The sequence below is a fragment of the Chanodichthys erythropterus genome, chromosome 18 (assembly GCF_024489055.1).
Source record: "Chanodichthys erythropterus isolate Z2021 chromosome 18, ASM2448905v1, whole genome shotgun sequence".
Taxonomy (NCBI): Eukaryota; Metazoa; Chordata; class Actinopteri; order Cypriniformes; family Xenocyprididae; genus Chanodichthys; species Chanodichthys erythropterus.
The window spans coordinates 20,930,959-20,952,074 of NC_090238.1; the positions used below are offsets into that span (position 1 = coordinate 20,930,959).

Below are 21,116 nucleotides of genomic sequence, written 5' to 3' on the forward strand. Positions count from 1 at the left end.
CTTATAATGCAATGCACAATTTAAATAAGCCAGCATATAATTACAAATAACCACAAAATCATAAGTCGTCATGTAAATCATTTATATCTTATAATGTGAAGATATGCATCAAAGGACATTTGTGATGGTATGCATGCTGATTTTGTAGTGATTTTTTAAATAATAATAATAATAATAAAGCACTTATAAATAGGCTAGTCTTTATGTGACCAAATTCACTGCAAAATTAAAAAATAAAAATAAATTAAGGCAAGAGTCATAGGTTATGAGAAAGTATATAAAACACCCTAACTAAAACAACTGTCATACTTGTTTGAGTGACATGGGTGGAGCAGATGATGACATTGTAATGTATGTAAATGAACAGGCAGGACCAGACAGAACGGGCTTAAACCAGCCCAATCCTGAACAGAGCAGCCCACTTCATTTCACATGTATGTGCCACAATGCACGTGCACCTCCTACTGCTCACTTAAGCAAGATGACCTCTTTTGGTCATTCCTGTGACCCTGTTAACTTTCAGACCCCCTATATGTGTTGATCGATGACATAGTTTAATAGACGAAGCATGCATTTCGTACATATGCATGATCTGAGACCTGTCCTGCAATAAACAATACCAGACGTCCAAAGGAGTTTCAATAGTTTATTGTATTTCTCAAAATAATTCAAAACAGCTGAGACAACAAAGAAAGGAAGCATGGTGAGTTTTCTGTTACACAAAGTGAAGTCATAGCCTGAGGAACATAAGACACTTATAATTTCTAAAATAAGAACACATTTGCTGCCTTCAAATCAGTTACAATGCTTAAAAATGTTTGAACTCAACATGCACAAATATGACGCTTCAATGATGATGAGCAAAAAACAAAAACATACAATTAGTATTACTCAGCTCATACTGGTTAGGTGACAATTTATTACATATTATCTGAAAGATATGAAGACACACTCACTCTGTTTATTTATTATTAATCCTTTTAGTATAAAACCTGCACTAATCTTACTTAAAAAAATAACTGGAATCAGTCTTTGGGTTCAAACAAAGACTGCTGCCTGTGATTGCTAGAAAGCAGGTTGACTTGTATTCCAGAAACTTTATTATTGACACCGACTTTCAGTTGTGGAACACATACAATTCATTTACACCACATCACACCTATCTCTGCTTCCAAAGTTTACAGCAGCAAGGGACCTACATCACATTCACTCCTTTTTATCTTGTATTACATATAATAAAAAGTAAAAAGGAATGAATATATGAATCTGATCCACACAACATCAGCTGATATCAAATTATGACTGGACCCATTTAATGCACAAAACTGCAACACTAGTGTCTGTCCCTGAATAAAACTGAAGACCAGCTGCCATTGGATTAAAGGTTCACCTTAACTGGAAGTGCAATCAGTTTGTTGGTTAAGACTGAGCATATAATTTACCAAATTATATAGTCCTAAACTGCTGTAACACTGCTTATTTAGTTAACCATTTTAAAAGGTGAGTAGAATGGGCCACATGCTTGAGAAACACTGTATCGAACACTATATATAAGAGAAACACTATATCAGCTATTCAACATGCATGATCCTCTGAAATGCAAGTTTTATTAAAAATGCATAAGCCTAAATAATTGCTCGACTCAAGGACAATGCATTTTTTTCCCCCATCATTCTTTGTTCACTACAGTAGTTTGCACACAAAATCCAGTATTTTTCCATCAACTGACGTTTAAGTGTCGTTGCGTCACGTGACTTGCGAGGAAGGAAGGGGGGGGCGAAACATGCAAGCGTTTGACGTCCCTTTGAAGCACCACATACACACGGCTAGTTTATTATTATGTTTAAGAGTGATTCGATGCGTTTATCATACATCATTGCCATATTGTAGTTAATTTCGCGGAAGTTAAGTTTATGGAGACCAACACAAGCCAATTGTATCAGGCTCTGACCCATGCCATGCGTATCATACCCTGACTCTGAACAACCACTCCCCTTCGTGGCTCGTGGAAAATTACCAGCTTACAATCAGCACAAGTACAAGCTCCAACATCCGCCTCACGGACTCGATGCCCTCGATCTCCTTCAGTCCACCGTGAAATTATTTTTTCCGATCATGTAACGTATACAATTACCAAGCGACCACAGTTGTTAAATATCAATATCAAAGCTCGAAAAAGATATAAACGCGAGTGTTTTTCGGATGAGTCGCGCAACATACCCAACTCAGAACGGCAGAACTTGCATTTAAAACAGCAACAAATAAACATAATACACGAGCGTAATATTATCACAAATTACAAGTCCATTCGGCACGCAGTTTGCCTTCTTTTTCTCTTAACGGGCGGAGCAGTCGCGTGGGCGCCCGAAAGAGTTGAGATTGATTGACGTGCGCGCTGTCCAATGGAGCGCGAGAAAGGACGTGCTTAGCAACGCTGCGGCCAATAGCACGCTCCCATGGGCGTGACGTTAATCCAAACTTTTCGCGGCGCCATCGGCTGAAAACTAAACCGAGATGGAATCTCCCAGTCTGAACCGGTTTCAACCGGTTACGAGTTTGTTGCTTATGAGAAGAAGAGGCACAGGCTCAGTCTCTAATACCGCCCTAGTGCAAATATATACTTCAGTACAGAGCACATTTCTTAATTAAGGTTAACTTTGTTTCGTAAAATGAACCGGACTGAGAAAATATTGAACTCGCCGTGATTGTTGGTGCGGAATTCACATCCTAGTGGTCCTTATATCAAGCGAGTAGCTCGTGTAGTCTTCACAGAGGAATAGTGTGGCTGGCCAGTCAACGGCTCATCCTAAAGCTTTTTTGCCAGAAAGCGTGTACAAACAGGCACCAACGATACTGGATCAAATAAACATAATTTTAGCAACTCTGGCAGACAAGCCCACCTTCTTTCTCTCAAAGGCTTGGACTTTAGGTAGGTAAATATGGGATGAAAACTTATAGCTAGAGTGTTTGGTTTGGTCTGTGCTCTGTGGAGAATGATGATGCTGTGAGATTGTGTAGAAATGCCTCGAAATTGTACGTATGAAGGTTAAGGTCGAAAGAAAGTGAAATGGCTTTGCTGCTGAGGGTTTATGAGGGATGTTGCGGGTGTGTTGCGTGATGACTCGTGTTCAGCACTGGTGTCACGCTGGACTGAATGAATAATCTGGGTTTTTAACAATCTTTATATCCCAATTAACATCAAAACTACCACAAATGCATCTCTTCCGATCACGAGCTGTTATCCGTAAGCATAGCACAGGGTATCTTGTTTTCGCGAGCAGAATTCAGTTGTAAAATGCAGACAGGACAATCCGAAAGCCGTGGCATTCATTTAAATAATTTACAGCATATACAAATACACGAATACAGTTTAATTTCTTACCTGGTGTACTGCGAGTAAAGCCTGCAGAGCTTTCAGGTGTAGAGGGTGCAGAGCATGGTGTTGGTGGGAGGGGTTGCTCCGTAGTCAGGGAGGGAGATCCTTGCAAAGTCACCCCCGTAGAAGTCGTCTGAGACGGGTGTAGAGGCCAGAAACATCGGTGTTTGTATGGACGAGGCGTGCGCTTGCACGTTTTTAACGCCAGTTACCACTAATGCATTTGCTTTTCTGTCCATTTAAGCGCATTCTTATGACAGCATGCATGCGTAAAGTGGTCCCACATCATGAAACGCGATGTGTTATTATGGGTTTTTACGCACAAACGTGGCTAAACAACCACAGTAGAGAATAGTAAACAGCGCTCGCATCAGTAAGTTGTTTTGCTCCTCGGCGTGGATCTCAGTCCAACCCAGTCGTGTTTTGAAGAAGTGTGCATGAAATCAGCTGATAAGTAGCTCTGTGTTGGGATTGTACTTGCTTACGGAATGAAATAAGGTGTGGAAAAGGCGGGTAAATCAACAGGTTGCGCAGTGCCGAGTACTAGTTATGGCACCAACACTTTATTTAGGCCTGCAAGAGTCGTGGTCTCACAAAGCTTGACTGTGTCGTGTCCAAGCAAATTCTTGCAATTTCCTCCAGTGCCAAACTTTTTCAGGGGGTTCTTGGCCGTCATGCTTACCTCGTTACGCAATAGTTTGGCTTCGTGGTGCCAATTGAATTAGCTTGCGCATTGGTCATTCAGGTGTCCTTGAAACTGTGTGTTTGCATTATTAAAGTCTCGTGGTCTTATGGAAGCTCGTTCAGAGTAGGGAAAAACAGTTTGTAATTCAGGGCGCTCGGTACGCCTCTTGTGCTATATGTAAACAGAATGACGTCAGCGAAAGGGCTGCCTAGCACGTGGTCTCATTCAGAGAATAATGGTTCGTGTGATCACGAGCCCAGTGAGTGGCCCTTGTTCTTCGGACATATCAGGATTGTGCAGACTGCAAGCATGTTACCTTTATCGCGCCACCCACCTATTCCATTGTTATTGAGGATTGAACCCTCCAGCAGGCATTGGCAGGACAGGTCATATAAGGCTTTTTGGATGGTCCTGGGTCGAAGGAGGGGGGGTAACGGTCAGCTGTTTGGATTTGTGTACCCAAATGTTCATTTCACATGACTTTGCCCCTGCTGGATGTTTCCTCCCTGTTCCCCACAGAGCTCTATGCCAGCAATTATGACAATGTTAGCCGACCACGCAGCCAGACAGCTGCTGGACTTTAACCAGAAACTGGATATCAACCTGCTGGATAATGTGGTCAACTGCCTGTACCATGGAGTCGGGCCACAGGTAAGGAAGAACATTTCACAGACCGGTGAAATATAGTACTAAATGTAAGTATGTGTGTTAAAAAAAACACAAATATATATATATATATATATAAAGACATAAGCTTATTCAGAAAGGCTGCATTAAAGGCTTAGTTCACCCAAACATGAAAATTCTGTCATCAATGTTTATATGTGAATAAAAGATTAAATGAAATCTGTTAATCAAGTTTTAAGTTCTATGACCCTATATTAACTTTTTGAAGCGTCAAAGTGGTAGTTGCGTAGCTGTCAACGGAGGGACAGAAATCACTCAGATTTTATTAAAAATGTGTTCATTTGTGTTCCGAAGATGAACAAAAGTCTTACGGGTATGGATCAACACGAGGGTGAGTGAATGATGACAGAATTCTCTTTTTTGGGTGAAGTAACCCTTTAGTGCATTTTTTTTTTCTGAATAAGTTTATTTTATATATATTGATTTCACCATTGCACCAAATCAGCATATTAGAATGATTTCTGAAGGATCATGTGACACTGAATACTGGAGTAATGAATGATGCTGAAAATTGAACCTTGCCATCACAGGAATAAATGGCATTTTACAATATATTAAAACAGAAAACAATTATATTAAATTTAACCCTGTCAGGTGATTAATTTTTAATCTGTCTAATTACATGATAATATACCGATTAATTTAATGGCTTATAAATTAACCCCCCAAAAGGTAATTTAAAGTCATTGTTAAATAAGAAAAGCATCAAATAGACATGACAAAAAGTAGCTTTAGAAAGAAATCTTTTATTTGATTTGATTTATTTGTTACATGAACTTTTAGGCTGCAACAATGATTTTTTATTTTTTTTCAGAAGCTGTATCTTAATCGGTATTTAGATATATTTATAGACCAAAACAGTTCTTCAAAATATCATATTTTATGTTATGCAAAAGAAAGAAAGTCATACAGGTTTTATATGTAAATATAAAGAAATGGAATTTTAATTTTTGGGCAAACTGTCCCCTAAATATGGAATTCCTTTTTTAATGACACAATACTCTTAATAATAAACTAAAACTGCAAGTAGGTGGCGGTAAATGTCTAAAGAAGTAAGTCATTGAGTCATTCATTCATTAGATTAATTTAAAGGCTGATTCATTCAGGAATAAAGTAAGTGACTCTCTTTATGAATGGGCCATTGAATCATTGGTTCACCCAATTAATGGGCTCAAAACACAAACTCATTTTGAAACGAAACACCATGTGTGCTCGACTTGAAGCGGCACTGCAAGACCGACTGCCGTATGACATCAAAGTATCGCGAGAGTAATTCGAAGAATACAGTGCTGTCTGCTCTCTAATCGCTCTCGCTTTACTTTGACGTCACATACCGATCAGTCTGCTCAGCGCCGCTTCAAGTTGAACACACCTTCTGTGTTGCTCGTAGACGCACAACAGTTTTGCTGTGGCTTTATAGGTAGGCTAAAAATTTTGTTGGCAATTTGAGCAAAAACAAACAATATAGTCTAAGATGTACCACAATATTAACTTCTTGTTGTAAATCTATATCACATTTGCACTCATGCTATTCTGAACAAAAGCAGCACTTGATGTACTGAAATTGCAGTCGTTCGTTTGGTATTGCTTAATTATATCATATGATCATATGAGTTGTCCGAAATCTATTGCTTAACTATATCATATGATATAAATATGAGACAATATCTTGAATTTCTAACGGCATTCTGTAGGCCTCATCATGCAGTGAGTTGTTTCCCTGCTTCTTGTTCGTCACCAATTAACTGTATGAAATGTAAGATGACCTATGTAGGACTAGGGCAGGGTGGGTGCGTTAATTGCCTTGAATCATTTTAATCATGTTATTTTTAGATAAATAAATAAATAAATAATTAAATTAACATGTTAAATCGACAGCCCTAATTGCAAAAAATATTTCACAATATTACTAGTTTTACTTTATCAAATAAATGTTGCTTTTGTGAACATAAGCCTTTGTTAAAAAAAAAAACTCTCCGACCCCAAACCTTTGAAAGGTAGTGTTTATTTATTAGTTTATGTATATATGTGTGTATAAATACATGTTAGTGTATGCACTGATATCATTAATGATTGGCCACGGTTTTGTAGTTTAATTTAAGACAAATGTTTCTCTATTTCAGCAAAGAATGGCCCAGGAGGTGCTGACTCATTTGAAGGAGCACCCAGATGCGTGGACACGAGTTGACACCATTCTAGAGTTCTCTCAGAATATGAACACCAAAGTAAGCCAAGTCCCAACTTACTCTGGTGGAGGGTCATGGTTTCTATACTTTGAGGAAGATCTGATCTCTTATCACACATTATACAGGAACACAATTTGGCTTTATTTTCCTTCAAACCTGAAAGACTGCCTTGTATTTGCAAATACCCATTTCTTAAGTGTATTGGGGTTGCTTAGCATTATGTCAGAAACAGATTCCTCCGTACACATGTGAGATCACATTTTCCTACACCTCTCCTCACAGTCCTGTCTTAGTCAAGCAAAGTCAGAGTTAAAGTTGGTGTGTGAGGATCCTCTGTTGACAGTGAAATACCTCAGTACCTTCGTCTGAACAGCAGCCAGAGGTGTAATGACTGACTGTTTGAGGTCAGGATATATAAAGCACCTGATCCATAATGATCCAAGTTCTGAGCCATGGATTTTTATTTTAATATTGATGAGGAAAGCAGAGGATCCATGTAGTGTAGAATTTCTGGAATCCTCCAACAGAATTTCTGCACTGCTAGACTACACACTTCCAGAGTTCATAACATTTGTTCACTTTGTAGTGCGTAGACTGAAGTAAATTATTTAGTAATTTGGGAATAGTGTAGTATTTGGGATAAATTGTCTTCCTAAGTGTGTTAATAGACTTCCTCAAAGTACTGCTGACCCAGTTTGCCGTCTGCTTGCCTTTTAAGATTGCTCTTAACACTCTGGTCATTACTAATGTTTGAGTTGATTTATCAACAGTATCTGTAATATCAAAATGATAATGGCCCAAAAGTGAGGGCTCTAGAAGAACAGACAGGAAAAAATGCAGAGCAGGTAAATTCTTTGAATTTGTCTAAATTCATCAAGCAAAATACAGAAAGAGCGCATTTTAAAGTGCTTTTTGAACATTTGGCTTTTTACTTAATTTATTTACAACCTTTTTGTAGGTGAAAAAGCAAACAAAAGACAATTAATTGAAGTTGTTCATATTTGATATTAATCACAATGTTCCATTATGTTGATTGCTTGTAATAGGACGAAAAGGGGTGTGTCTTCCTGTGCACCTTGACACAGCTAGGCTTTGGCGGCAGGCCTCCACAAGGTCTACCTTTTCATTCCCTTACTCTCAATTCTGCTGTGCCTCCATTCACACTGCACATGCCTCATATGGAGCTGAGAGACGGCAGGGAGATAGGCAGGCAGTTTACCCCATTTTGTTTTTACCCCAGTCATGGATGGTAACAGTTATTTCCACTGTAGGGATCATCAGTGTCTCTGTGTGCTGTGGTTTCCCTTTTCTCCTCAAGCATTTCTCCTTTACTCTAGCCTACCCTATTTTTTATTTTTTATTTTTTTCTTCTGCCCTTGATCATGCACCAAGAAATATTGCAACATCACATGTAAACAATAAAGACTTTGCGTGGTGTAGCAATGTTTTTCAGTCTTTCCTTATTTATTTATTGATATATTTTTATATCTCTGAAAAATTAAAGGTGAAAAGATCCTGGTGTTTTTAGAAAGTGAAATTAATCTGCTTCTCCAGGCCTCACCTTTAATATCCTCACACAGTGTGTGATCTGTTTTCCCTGTTTTGCTTTAACACATTACACTTTGTGTCATGTTTTTCCTCTTTCCTCATTAATCCCTACAGTTGAAATGCTGATGATCCAAATAACACTAGTGATCATGACAAGGACACTAATGCACCATGAATACCCTCTTAAAAGCAGCATGGTGGCAGTCTAAAGGCAGTCAGTAGACCCAAACCTGTGGCTCGTCTTGCTGTTCCTGAGACCCACACCAGTTATTGGTGGAAACATTAGTGTCTCTTTAAGACAGAAAGGGGTTTGGTCTTTAGTTCACTAATGGGAAAACATATCTATGATGATTAAAGCCTCATGAGTGGCCATTGACTCTTAAAAGAATCCTTCGGCTCTTTTTGTTTTCGGACACAGTTGTTGCGTCGTTCCCCCAAGCTGTTTGCTTTGTTGTGGCCAAGCACAGAATCAAACTTAGCTTTTTGCCATTAATGTCTCCTTTCTTGTCTTTCACATTCTGGTGTGACATGGCCAGAAACAGCAAAACTTCTACAGAATCTCATACAAACATTGTATAGTTTTTATAGGGGATTATGGATTTTTTTTATGGGGGGGGGGTGGGGGGTCTCTTTTTGAGTTTGTAATAAAATTCTCACTGAAGTCAAATCTGCATGATATTTTTTTCAATCTGAATTCATTTGAAATAAACCAAAGAATGTGTGAAAATACATTAGGCAGTCAAAGTTAAGAGCAATTTTTTTTGTTTTCCTTGTTCAACGGTACAGCTCTGGCAGATTGGCTGGTTAAAGCTTGCATCCTTAACTCTTGATTTGTTCTCTTGGCATTACAGTACTATGCTCTGCAGATTCTGGAAACAGTTATTAAAACAAGATGGAAGATTCTGCCCAGAAACCAATGTGAAGGTAAGACTGACTCACAAGAATTCCCCTTGCCATTTTGAGATAAAAAAGTAATTCATAGCTCAGTCTTAATCAATTCTTAAGTCATAAGCAGCTCAAAGGCTGGATTTGGACAAGCAGTGAAGGGTTCATTGAAATGTAGAAGTAAGCATTTCATTCTGACAGACTTGACTCTACAAAACATTTCTAGCAGGCCAACACGTTCATTGGAATCAAGTGAGTGAGTGCCAAGTTGAGCTGAATTCCCCTTTTAAAACTGCATAGAAGGTCGTCTGCTCAGCTTAGTGTTAATTTGTTTCCAAAAAGACCAGAATCTGCTCTGTAAAAGATCACGTGAAATGAAAAACAAGACCTAAGCACCTTATGATTGATAAATAAATCACTTAAATGCTTTCTATGCCGTTCAGCTTAACCAACACTGATGTCTCAACAACATCCAAAACATGTTTCAGTTTGAGCTGTCAACCTGCATCCAGCCAAATGAAGAAATAAAAATAAAATAAAAACACCTTACACAAAGCTAAGTGTTTTAGTTAAAAGAATGATTCATGATTAAACAGCAGTTTAAATTCAGGTTAAAATATTTCTTATACTATTAACTTACTTATTAAAAATTACATAGTTAATTTAAGTATTTGTTTTTTGTTTCTTCAAATGTGAAAAAGGCAGCAAATCTTTAATATGCTCATGATCAGATCTGCAGATGAACATACAGTAACAAGTCCTCTGAGACAAGCTGCTTCCATCCGAATAGAGAGCTCATGGGGTATTTGTGCTGTCTTACTGTATTCATTGATGTTCTTCACTGTTCTGCTTTATTTCAGGCATTAAAAAGTATGTTGTGGGCCTCATTATCAAGACTTCATCAGATGCAGCCAATGTTGAGGTCAGTAAACGTCCACTTATCTTGTTTACCATTTTCCTGTGGTTGCTGTCTGTTTTATGCTATGCTTTGCCTCCTTTCAGAAAGAAAAGGTGTACATTGGAAAACTCAACATGATATTAGTTCAGGTGAGGTTTGTTTGACTGCAGAGGGATTCATAGCCATTCATAACATGATGATGTGGGTGTATACGTTTGATGACTGCAATGAAAATGTTCTTCATGTTACTTGATGTGTTTGTGTGCATGTTACTAGATCCTGAAGCAGGAGTGGCCAAAACATTGGCCCACATTTATCAGTGACATTGTTGGAGCAAGCCGCACCAGTGAGAGCCTTTGCCAGAACAACATGATCATTCTGAAACTTCTCAGTGAAGAGGTGTTTGACTTCTCCAGTGGCCAGATGACTCAAGTGAAAGCCAAACACCTGAAAGACAGGTGAGACCTCATTAAAAGAGAATACAGTCATATTTTATGGTTGATTGTTAAATGAGCTCATATTCACATTACTTGTTCTTGTTAATCTGTATTGTTTTGTGATCCATCTGCAGCATGTGCAACGAGTTCTCTCAGATATTTCAGTTGTGCCAGTTTGTGATGGTACGTATTTTTTTCATATGGTTTCTCTCTCTTACAAAAAAACAAACAAAACATATGCATTCAATATGTTCCAAATGTTGTGAAGGTATATGCAGATTTACTCTTAATCATTAACCTTTTACAGCTTTTCTAGTTTATTATTATGATTATCTTCAAATGCACACCCATTTTTGTAGTGTTTTAAGTTTGCGATGGGACAACATAATTTGGAAAAATCTATTTTAATGTCACAATAAAATATTAAAATTGAACCGTAAGTTTGATTTGCATGTGCATCAAAAGCATGGTAATGACTGAGTTTTTATTGGCATAAAGTTTTTTTGTTTGTTTGTTTGTTTTTTCATACAATTTTTAGGAAAATTCCCAGAATGCTCCACTTGTGCATGCTACCTTAGAGACTCTGCTGAGGTTTCTCAACTGGATTCCCTTGGGCTATATCTTTGAAACTAAACTCATCAGTACTCTGGTGTACAAGGTAACATATCTGGAGATTTTCTTACTCTTACAGACTTTGTGAAAAACTAGAAATATAGTTGTTTTATGGATTACTTCATTATTACCTTTACCTGTACTCATAAGTAACTCATATCAACCAACTCATTCATACTTTTATATATATAAAAAAAATTGTGTGCATCAATTGACCAATCAGAATCAAGTATTCCAGACAATAGTGTAATATATTTAGTGTAAGTATTAGTTTATTGGGTAACACTAACAATACGGTTCATTAGTTAACATTAGTTAACTACATTAGTTAACATGAACTAATAATGAACTGCACTTATACAGCATTTATTAATCTTTGTTAATGTTAATTTCAAGATTTACTAATACATTATTAAAAGCTTGTTAACATTAGTTAATGCACTGTGAACTAACATGAACAAAGAATGAACAACTGTATTCTCATTAACTAACACTAACGAAGATTAGTAAATACAGTAACAAATGTATTGCTCATTGTCAGTTCATGTTAGTTAATCCATTAACTAATGTTTAACAAATGAACCATATTGTAAAGTGTTACCGCTTATTGTACAATGAAATAGTACAGTTATATAGATTCATGCAATAACTACTACAAAGATTGTATTTCACACCTACAAAGCAGCAGTCTTTGGGGTAATTGTTGACCCCTTTCCTCTCTTGGGTTGATCTGTAGTTTTTAAACGTGCCGATGTTTCGCAATGTGACACTGAAGTGCTTGACTGAGATAGCAGGAGTCAGTGTCAGCCAGTACGAAGAGCAGTTCGTCAGTCTCTTCACTCTGACCATGATGCAGCTCAAACAGGTAAGCTCCTCTCTGGTGTAAATCGAAGTACAATTCCCGTATACCAGTTGGTCTTGGGCCAGTCTGATGTTCCCTTTCTTTCTTGTGTGTTGAAGATGCTTCCACTGAACACCAACATCCGGCTGGCGTATGCAAACGGTAAAGATGACGAGCAAAACTTCATTCAGAACCTCAGCCTGTTCCTCTGCACCTTCCTCAAAGAGCACGGACAGCTGATAGAAAAGAGACTGAACCTCAGAGAGACGCTTATGGAGGTACACACAGTCTGAACTTGGTTATGGAGAATCAACCTCAATCACTTTTCTGATTGGATGCCATTGTGTTAAGACGCTGTTTGTTGCTCTGTTCAGGCTTTACATTACATGTTGCTGGTGTCAGAGGTGGAGGAAACCGAGATCTTTAAGATCTGTTTGGAGTACTGGAACCACCTTGCAGCTGAACTGTACAGAGAGAGTCCTTTCTCAACGTCCACTTCTCCCCTACTCTCAGGGAGTCAACACTTTGATGTACCGCCCCGTAGACAACTCTACCTACCTGTGCTGTCTAAGGTTAGCTCACATACACAAAATTCAAGATAAAATTTTACCTTAGAATTTACGTAGAAATAATAAGGGTTTTTGTGTTACTTTCCTGCAGGTGCGTTTGTTGATGGTGAGCCGCATGGCCAAGCCAGAGGAAGTGCTGGTGGTGGAGAACGATCAGGGTGAGGTGGTTCGAGAGTTCATGAAGGACACAGACTCAATCAACCTTTACAAGAACATGAGGGAAACACTTGGTGAGCGCTCTGCTCTTCTGTACTATGAGGTTTTGGCCACTAATCTGTGTTTATTGTAAGTGTCGTCATGTTTCTTTTTGCTCGTCTTTCTGCAGTTTATCTTACCCATCTGGATTATGCTGACACAGAGCGTATTATGACAGAAAAGCTTCATAATCAGGTGAACGGTACAGAGTGGTCCTGGAAGAACCTGAACACACTGTGCTGGGCTATTGGTTCCATCAGTGGAGCCATGCATGAAGAGGATGAGAAGCGGTTCCTTGTAACTGTCATAAAGGTGCAGAAATCTTAAAATGCAAAGATGCTAAGTCTTGTGATGGAAAAATCAGAAGCATAACAATGTTCCCACGTCATCTACAGGACCTGCTGGGTCTATGTGAGCAGAAGAGAGGCAAGGATAACAAGGCCATCATTGCCTCCAACATCATGTACATAGTGGGTCAGTACCCACGGTTCCTACGCGCGCACTGGAAATTCCTGAAGACTGTCGTCAATAAATTGTTTGAGTTTATGCATGGTGAGTCGCAAATGCTTTGAGCCTTAGAATAGAATCAGTGATATCTTTTGGTCTGATCTTTAAATAAAAGCATAGCCATAGCTGGCAAGGCGTTTAAAAAAAGAGGAAAAAAATAAATAAAAGCAGCTTTGATGTCACTTTTGATAACATTCACAGCAGGTGCTGCATTTATGGAGCAGCTTGGTAATAATATATAAAGTTGAGCTTCTAATTTTAGCTTGATTTAAGAAAACATGATTACATCAGTTCTTTTACCTTCGATAACTTCAAGTCAATACATGATCAGGTCGTCTTCACTAAGTGTAGACTGGGTCACTCAAGACTTACCCATGGGTTTTTATTAATAGGTGAAGTTCCTCCTTTATGTCTCATGTCACGTTCCTTTGTCTATTAAGCATATTCTGTTTAATTGTAATTTTTATGATGCTGCTAGAAAACGCTTTTATTCAGAAACATGCTTGCATGGAATATTTCAAAATGTATTACCTGAATGTATTTTAGATGTTTTATGTTATGTTAAGTTGAAATGTTTTATATAGTAATGTAAATTTTATGGATGATATTGACCTTTGTGTTTGCCATGTAAATAACCATGATGCTAACATGGCATAAAAACAACAGTTTTACAGTGTTCTTTTACAGTGATATTTTACTATTTATTGTTCTCAGAAACCCATGATGGAGTGCAGGACATGGCGTGTGACACGTTCATTAAGATAGCTCAGAAGTGCAGGAGGCATTTTGTGCAGGTGCAGGTGGGAGAGGTGATGCCCTTCATTGATGAGATCCTCAACAACATCAACACCATCATCTGTGACCTGCAGCCCCAGCAGGTATCAAATAACCCCATCTGTATCGGTTAGCCTGCTCTGTGTGTAACTGACACATTATGCTTTAGAAATATACAACATTTGAGAAGTTCTTGCAGCTCAGCTGGACTTGTTATTGTTCGCAGGTCCATACGTTTTATGAAGCTGTCGGCTATATGATTGGAGCACAGACTGACCAGGCTGTACAGGAACACCTGATAGAGAAGTACATGTTGTTGCCCAACCAGGTGTGGGATAGCATTATTCAGCAGGCAACCAAGGTGTGATTTCTTTTTCAAACATAGAATTTTGTTCAATTCATCATTTTTAAGACTTATATTAAATGGATGCTGTTATCCTGCTGTAGAATGTGGACATCTTGAAGGACCCGGAGACAGTGAAGCAGTTGGGCAGCATCCTGAAGACCAACGTCAGAGCTTGTAAAGCCGTGGGACACCCTTTTGTTATTCAGCTGGGTCGCATCTACCTGGACATGCTCAACGTATACAAGTGCCTCAGTGAAAACATCTCTGCTGCCATCCAGACCAACGGTGAGTGTTTTTCTTTATACAATCAAGTCTCTCTGTACTTTTCAGATTTTATTATCGCATGTTTGAGACGGAGTAAGTTTAACTCTAAAGTTACCATATGCATGTGTATATGCATCTTTGTTGGTTGTCTTAGAGTGACAGATCCACGTTAAATTGAAGTCAGTCTGATTACACAAACTCATTCAGCTGGAAGACAAAAGGCTGCCACAGAGCTTAACGTCATGTATGTGTGTGTGAAAACAGCAGTGCATTACAGGGCTGTCTGAGCAGCTATATATAGCACTGTAGCTAGGACAGAATGAGTAAAGTTTAACTAAATAGTTGCCTAAAGAATATTCTTACTAACGAGAAAGTCTGACTTTCTCTGAATATGATAATGTATGGCAAAAACATTATATAATAGACTGTACTCAAGAAACCATGTGCTTTGTTTATGTCTGTTCATTTGATTTGTGTTTTTTTTTTATAGGTGAGATGGTGACAAAGCAGCCTCTCATCAGGAGCATGCGCACGGTGAAGAGAGAGACTCTGAAGCTGATCTCAGGCTGGGTCAGCCGCTCCAATGACCCACAGATGGTGAGACAAATCACAGCTTTTAGGCAATGGGTCTGTACTGAAAGTACAGTCAAGCTGTTAAATGTGTAGTTGACATACTCAATCTTAAACTGCATTCTCATAGTTTAATTCTTACTATTTATACATTTTTAAAATAATCAAAAAATATGAACGTAGCATATTTTTCCTGCAATGTGACATACAAATCAAACTTTACCATTTTAAAACACATTTTGTTTATATATAATATAATATAAGATTATGCATACAGCCCTTTTTTTTTACTTTTAAAACTGGCACTGCACTTAAAGTTAACTATTGATGGCAAGAAAAATTTATTAGAAATTGTGACAGGATTTAAGATATGAACTTTTCCTTATTCATTTATCTAATTTTTAAGATGAAATCTTGATTTTAGAGACATAATTCGTCATAAGATGTTATTCGTTCAGCTCAAGGCTTTTGGGTCTCGTATGTTTGTTAGATCCAGTATTTCTGTCTCTGCAGATAATTCTGTTATACCTGCTTCAGGTCTGTCAGTCTGGACATGTTCAGATTAGCGCTGTCCTTACACAACACACACTTATCCGCTCATCCTTTAAGCCTCTCTGCGCATGTGTGTTTATTGTTCGTACTCTAGGTGGGGGAGAACTTTGTCCCTCCCCTGTTGGATGCTGTGCTCATTGATTATCAGCGCAATGTCCCAGCAGCAAGAGAACCGGAAGTGCTTAGTACCATGGCAACAATCGTAAACAAATTGGGTGGACACATTACTGGAGAGATCCCACAGATATTTGATGCAGTTTTCGAGTGCACATTAAACATGATCAACAAAGTAAGTTGCCCTTATTTATCTATCAACATTCTGTGATAAATATTTAATATTCCATTGTCATTTATTATTAAATCCAGACTGCATTTGTTTACTTGTTTCTATTTATTTTTGTTTAGGATTTTGAAGAATACCCAGAACACCGGACGCATTTCTTCTACCTGCTGCAGGCGGTGAACTCTCACTGTTTCCCAGCATTCCTGGCCATCCCACCAGCCCAGTTTAAGCTTGTGCTTGACTCCATTATATGGGCTTTTAAACACACTATGAGAAACGTGGCAGACACTGGTGAGAACACAGATGCACTCATCACAGCCAGATGTCAGATTTACCCTAATCATTTATTGTAACATGCATACAACAACTGTAAAATGAAAAATGTCATGTAGGCCTTCAGATTCTCTACACGCTGCTGCAGAACGTGGCCCAAGAGGAGGCGGCAGCTCAGAGCTTCTATCAGACATACTTCTGTGACATCCTACAACACATCTTCTCTGTTGTCACGGATACATCACATACAGCCGGTTAGTTCTGGTCATCTGTCTCTCTATTTTATTTATTTATTTATTTTGATGAATACTGTGTAACCATCTAGTAATCATGAGTGTTGATGTTTTTTTGGATATAAATGAATAAAATAGTGCAGGAATCAATTTAATGATTTAACATTTCATTTAAATTTCTAAAATTATTATTTTATAATTTAACTTTTAATATGTATTATTATATTTTTCATGCAGGTTTGACCATGCACGCTTCTATTCTGGCATACATGTTTAACCTTGTTGAGGAAGGAAAAATTAGTGCAACTCTGAACCCCACAAACCCAGTAAACAACCAAGTATTCATCCAGGAGTATGTGGCCAACTTGCTCAAATCAGCTTTCCCCCACTTACAAGAGTGAGTATCCTAAAAACTAATGCTTCACAAGAACTTACACACTCCAGAGACTGCATCTGGAGATGCATGCATGAAATGTCACTTTTACAATTACAGTAGCTTTATATCTTTAATGTCACTTGGTTTGATATATAGTGTGTTGTAATGTAAATGTATTGGAAAGTGCAATGTTCCAAAACATTTGGGGCCCATTGTATGTTCTTGTTATTTGTTGTCTTAACATGCATGTTCTTTAATAAGTCCACGTGTTAAGTACATAAGTATCAAGTGCCCCTAAATAAACTAATTGCAGTTTTGTCGTGAATATTACACATGGTTGAATGTTACACAATGTATCTCTCAGGTATAAGCTCGTTCCCTCTCAGTAGACATCTTGCTCTGAGATTAAATAATAGTTTTTCTGTCCAGCAGCAACAGTGTTTTGGAACTGCTTAGAACTATGTTTATGTCTAATATTATTAGTATTTCCTGTCTGACTGTATGTTTTTTCTTTGTAGTGCCCAGGTGAAAGTATTTGTGACTGGCCTGTTCAGTTTAAACCAAGACATCCCAGCATTCAAAGAACACTTGAGGGATTTCCTTGTACAGATCAAGGTGAGCTGCAAGCTATCCTACTGAGACAAGGACACTGAGAATCATAACAATGCTTACAATCATAACAATATGTTGCAATTGTAATATGCAAATAAGTCTGTTTTGATATCTGTAGTAATAGTGGTTATATAGATGAGAGTTCATATATCGAGGAAATGAATATGGTGTATGAGAAAGTGTGCAGTCCCTTTGACCTTTAAGGGATCGTGAAGTATGGTGTAACTATATGGGTCATCTGGAGTGCACAGGGATAGAGGGGGTGTGTGAGATGGAGGCAGAGACAACAGCGTTCTAGCAGCTGCAAAATGCTCACAAGTTTCTCTGTGTACCTGCAGGAATTCGCAGGTGAGGACACCTCTGACCTGTTCCTGGAGGAGAGGGAGGCTTCGCTGCGCCAGGCCCAGGAGGAGAAACACAAGCTGCAGATGTCTGTGCCTGGCATCCTCAATCCTCACGAAATACCCGAGGAGATGTGCGACTGAGTTCGCATGCGAACACACACAGCACACACACACTTCGCTGACTCCTAAACAAACTAAACACACAACTTAAGCGGTGTTGTGGCTGCTCTTTTGTGGGCCGTCTGTGTGTTTTCTCCTAAGTGTGTGTGTGTGTGAGTACTTTAGGCTCTTCCTGTGAGGAGGCGATTTCCGCACTTGGCTGTCTCTTGACCAAAACCATGCCAATATGTAAACGATACCGTCACCCAGTGGCCCTATTTGCATAGTATGCGTTTCATACAGACACTTTTATGTATTACCTTTCCATTTGTTAACTGCTTACGTTTGGTCACTGTACTCCGAACGGTGCATGAAGTGTCACATCTGTACAATTAACTCGCTTGTGCTCCCTTTTTTTTTTTTTTTTTTTTTTTGCCCCCTTCTATTTCCTTCTCTCCTTCCACACATTATGTATTTGTATTTATCATTTATAAAGACCAGAGTGCAGTTTGTTGTGTTTGAAGAGAGCTGTATGTGTTCTGGCAGCGGGTAGATGGTACCTGGTGTCAGTGTGTGGGCCAATGAGCGGTGCACCTGGTCCAGCCAATGAGAATGTCAACGAATGTCTGCGATTGGTGAGTTTGCAGAGGTGCTGCACGCTCATTGGTTGGCGTTTTGTGTGTGTTGGGAAGCCAGAAGTGGTTCGGGACTAAAGTAGCTCTCAGCAGAATGTGAAGCAGATCGCCGAGTCGTACGGTCTGATAGATGCTGCTGTGGTTGTGAATGGGACTTCGAAGTGGCTCTCTCCGTTTGCTTTTTCTACATGGGAGCAGCCCTCCATATGTTCATATCAGCATCACTGTACAGCATCTTTACTACCATGGGAACACGCAGATGTTTCGTCCTGTTTCGTTGTGGGTGTGCGAGCGTGCGTGCGTGTTGTCGCTAAGCCGACATCAGGTTTTTTGTTTTCCTCAATGAGGACAGTTGCTCCTTTTGTGAGCTTTCATGAAATTGAAGTTTAAAAAAAAGTGGTTGAAATATTTATGGGTTCTTGTAGGCTACACCTTTATAACCGCTCATGTTAACTCACTCAGAGACTGCTTTGGAGTTTTTTGACTTGTACTAATTTACATTGTTTACCATGCTGTAGTGCTACAGGACACTACGTAGAGCAAAATAAATCTCAGTTTACATTTAATTTTGTATTTTTGCATTTTTCATTTATATCTAAGTCCTGTCCAAATAAAACAAGAGTTTTATTTAGAGAAAATTACGTAAATGCCAACATTCTCATTAGGAAGAAGAATGTACCAATCCAAATACTGATGATCAGTGGTGAATTTCCCCTTTACTATGTGTTGCATTTGTTGTGAAACTTTTTGAACTGATTAAAGTTGGAAGAATTTTATAATTCTGTCTGATTTCTCTTGGGTTTCTTCTTTTTTTGGGGGGTAAATACATATCTGGAGATCTGAAGTACACTACAGGGATTGAAATCAAAAATGAAAATTGTCATTATTCACTCGCTCTCGTGCACTTTCTGCAGAACACACGCGCACACATATAAGAGATTTTGAAAATTCAGCATTGTTTGGACCCCAGCATTCTTCAAAATATCTTCTCAGTGTTAATTTACTATTATTTATATTTTTATATTTTCAATTTACATTTAAGTTTAGGTTTAAATATTTTTATGTACGTTTGTCATTTGTGTTATTTTTTTATTCTATATGGCTTTATTTTAAGTTTTAGTCATTTTAGTACTCATTTTCATTTACAATATGTGGATCTATGAATATGCTAATTAGCCCCGCCTCCACTCACTCCCAAGAGCTCAGAGATCCACTCGGTCAACTTACTGAGGTAAACGCTGCACGGTGGTATTGCTTTTTACAACGTCGGATACATATTTAATTTTTAGTCATTTTAGTACTCAACTTCATTTAGTCCCCCTGTAGTCAATTATTTTATCCCTGAAAACTCATGTTTTTTTCTGTGGGGAAAAAAAACCGTAATGCCTTAAAATAGCCTGAATGTAACTACTACCTTGCCTCATTTAATATATGTGGATCTATGAATATGCTAATTAGCCCCGCCTCCACTCACTCACAAGAGCTCAGAGATCCACTCGCTCAACTTACTGAGGTAAATTGCTGCACAATGGTATTGCTTTTTAAAACGTCGGATACATAACGGTAATTAATATGATTAGCCTTAATTTGCTTGACTACATTATCAAACAGCTAATAATGTGTTGCTAATGTTACAAACCATGTTCCCATCAGGCTTCGAAAAATCAGTATCCTTAGAAACGCTTTGAACATCTCAGAAGGTCAGTGGAGAAAGGGCATATAATTCATCATAATATACATCATACACCCCATATTGCTAAATCTACCCAATTTGTCATATAGACAGAAAATATTCTCTTGAGACTCCACTGCTTCAGAGAGGTCATAGTAAATGATATGCTAAAGCCAGCCGACACGTTGATTGGTTACCAGTGATGGGAATAACGCCATTTATAAATAAACGGTGTTACTTTTTTCAGTAAAGAGTAATCAAACAAATTACTTTTTCCCTGTTACAAAGTCGTTACCATTACTTACAAAAAAAAAAATATATGCCGCGTTACTATAATTGAGCTCACTGAAGCGGTTTTCATCCGAGTAGGCTCTCTCTCAGCCAAATGACCTGCAAAAATTTCTCTGGTGTGTGTTGGGGTTAGTCATACACAAATATAATTTTAAACTGATAATAATGTTCTATGCTCTGAGTGTGTGTCTGTGAGCTTGCGAGCGGAGCGCAAACTCAAACCAGAACACTCTTTGTGACATGCTGGATCGAAAATAGCCTATGTGAAATACGTTTTTTTCTAAACGACTAGTAGTTTTTCATTTAAGCCATTATTTGACTAATCACATTTATATGAATTTAATTTCTTAAATACTGGAGAGAATA

General features: G+C 38.3%; 1 protein-coding gene across 6 annotated transcripts; it reads left to right on the forward strand.

Moving 5' to 3' along the window:
- The first annotated feature begins 668 nt into the window (after nucleotides 1–668).
- Nucleotides 669–19,551, forward strand: xpo1b (exportin 1 (CRM1 homolog, yeast) b). Of its 6 annotated transcripts, none has more exons than XM_067366577.1 (25): nucleotides 669–2,933; nucleotides 4,581–4,712; nucleotides 6,872–6,973; nucleotides 9,334–9,406; nucleotides 10,228–10,289; nucleotides 10,370–10,414; nucleotides 10,542–10,723; nucleotides 10,837–10,885; nucleotides 11,241–11,360; nucleotides 12,051–12,179; nucleotides 12,275–12,433; nucleotides 12,530–12,727; nucleotides 12,816–12,954; nucleotides 13,050–13,231; nucleotides 13,315–13,471; nucleotides 14,141–14,304; nucleotides 14,427–14,561; nucleotides 14,648–14,831; nucleotides 15,301–15,407; nucleotides 16,027–16,221; nucleotides 16,338–16,506; nucleotides 16,608–16,742; nucleotides 16,959–17,118; nucleotides 17,616–17,712; nucleotides 18,048–19,551. In XM_067366577.1, exons 2-25 carry the CDS (start codon nucleotides 4,587–4,589, stop codon nucleotides 18,192–18,194), a joined length of 3,216 nt encoding a protein of 1,071 aa, XP_067222678.1. In that variant the 5' UTR covers nucleotides 669–2,933; nucleotides 4,581–4,586; the 3' UTR covers nucleotides 18,195–19,551. The 6 variants fall into 6 exon arrangements, with proteins under 6 accessions (XP_067222678.1, XP_067222677.1, XP_067222676.1 ...); XM_067366576.1 differs by having other exon boundaries at nucleotides 669–2,929; XM_067366575.1 differs by having other exon boundaries at nucleotides 669–4,712.
- The last annotated feature ends 1,565 nt before the right edge of the window (nucleotides 19,552–21,116 follow it).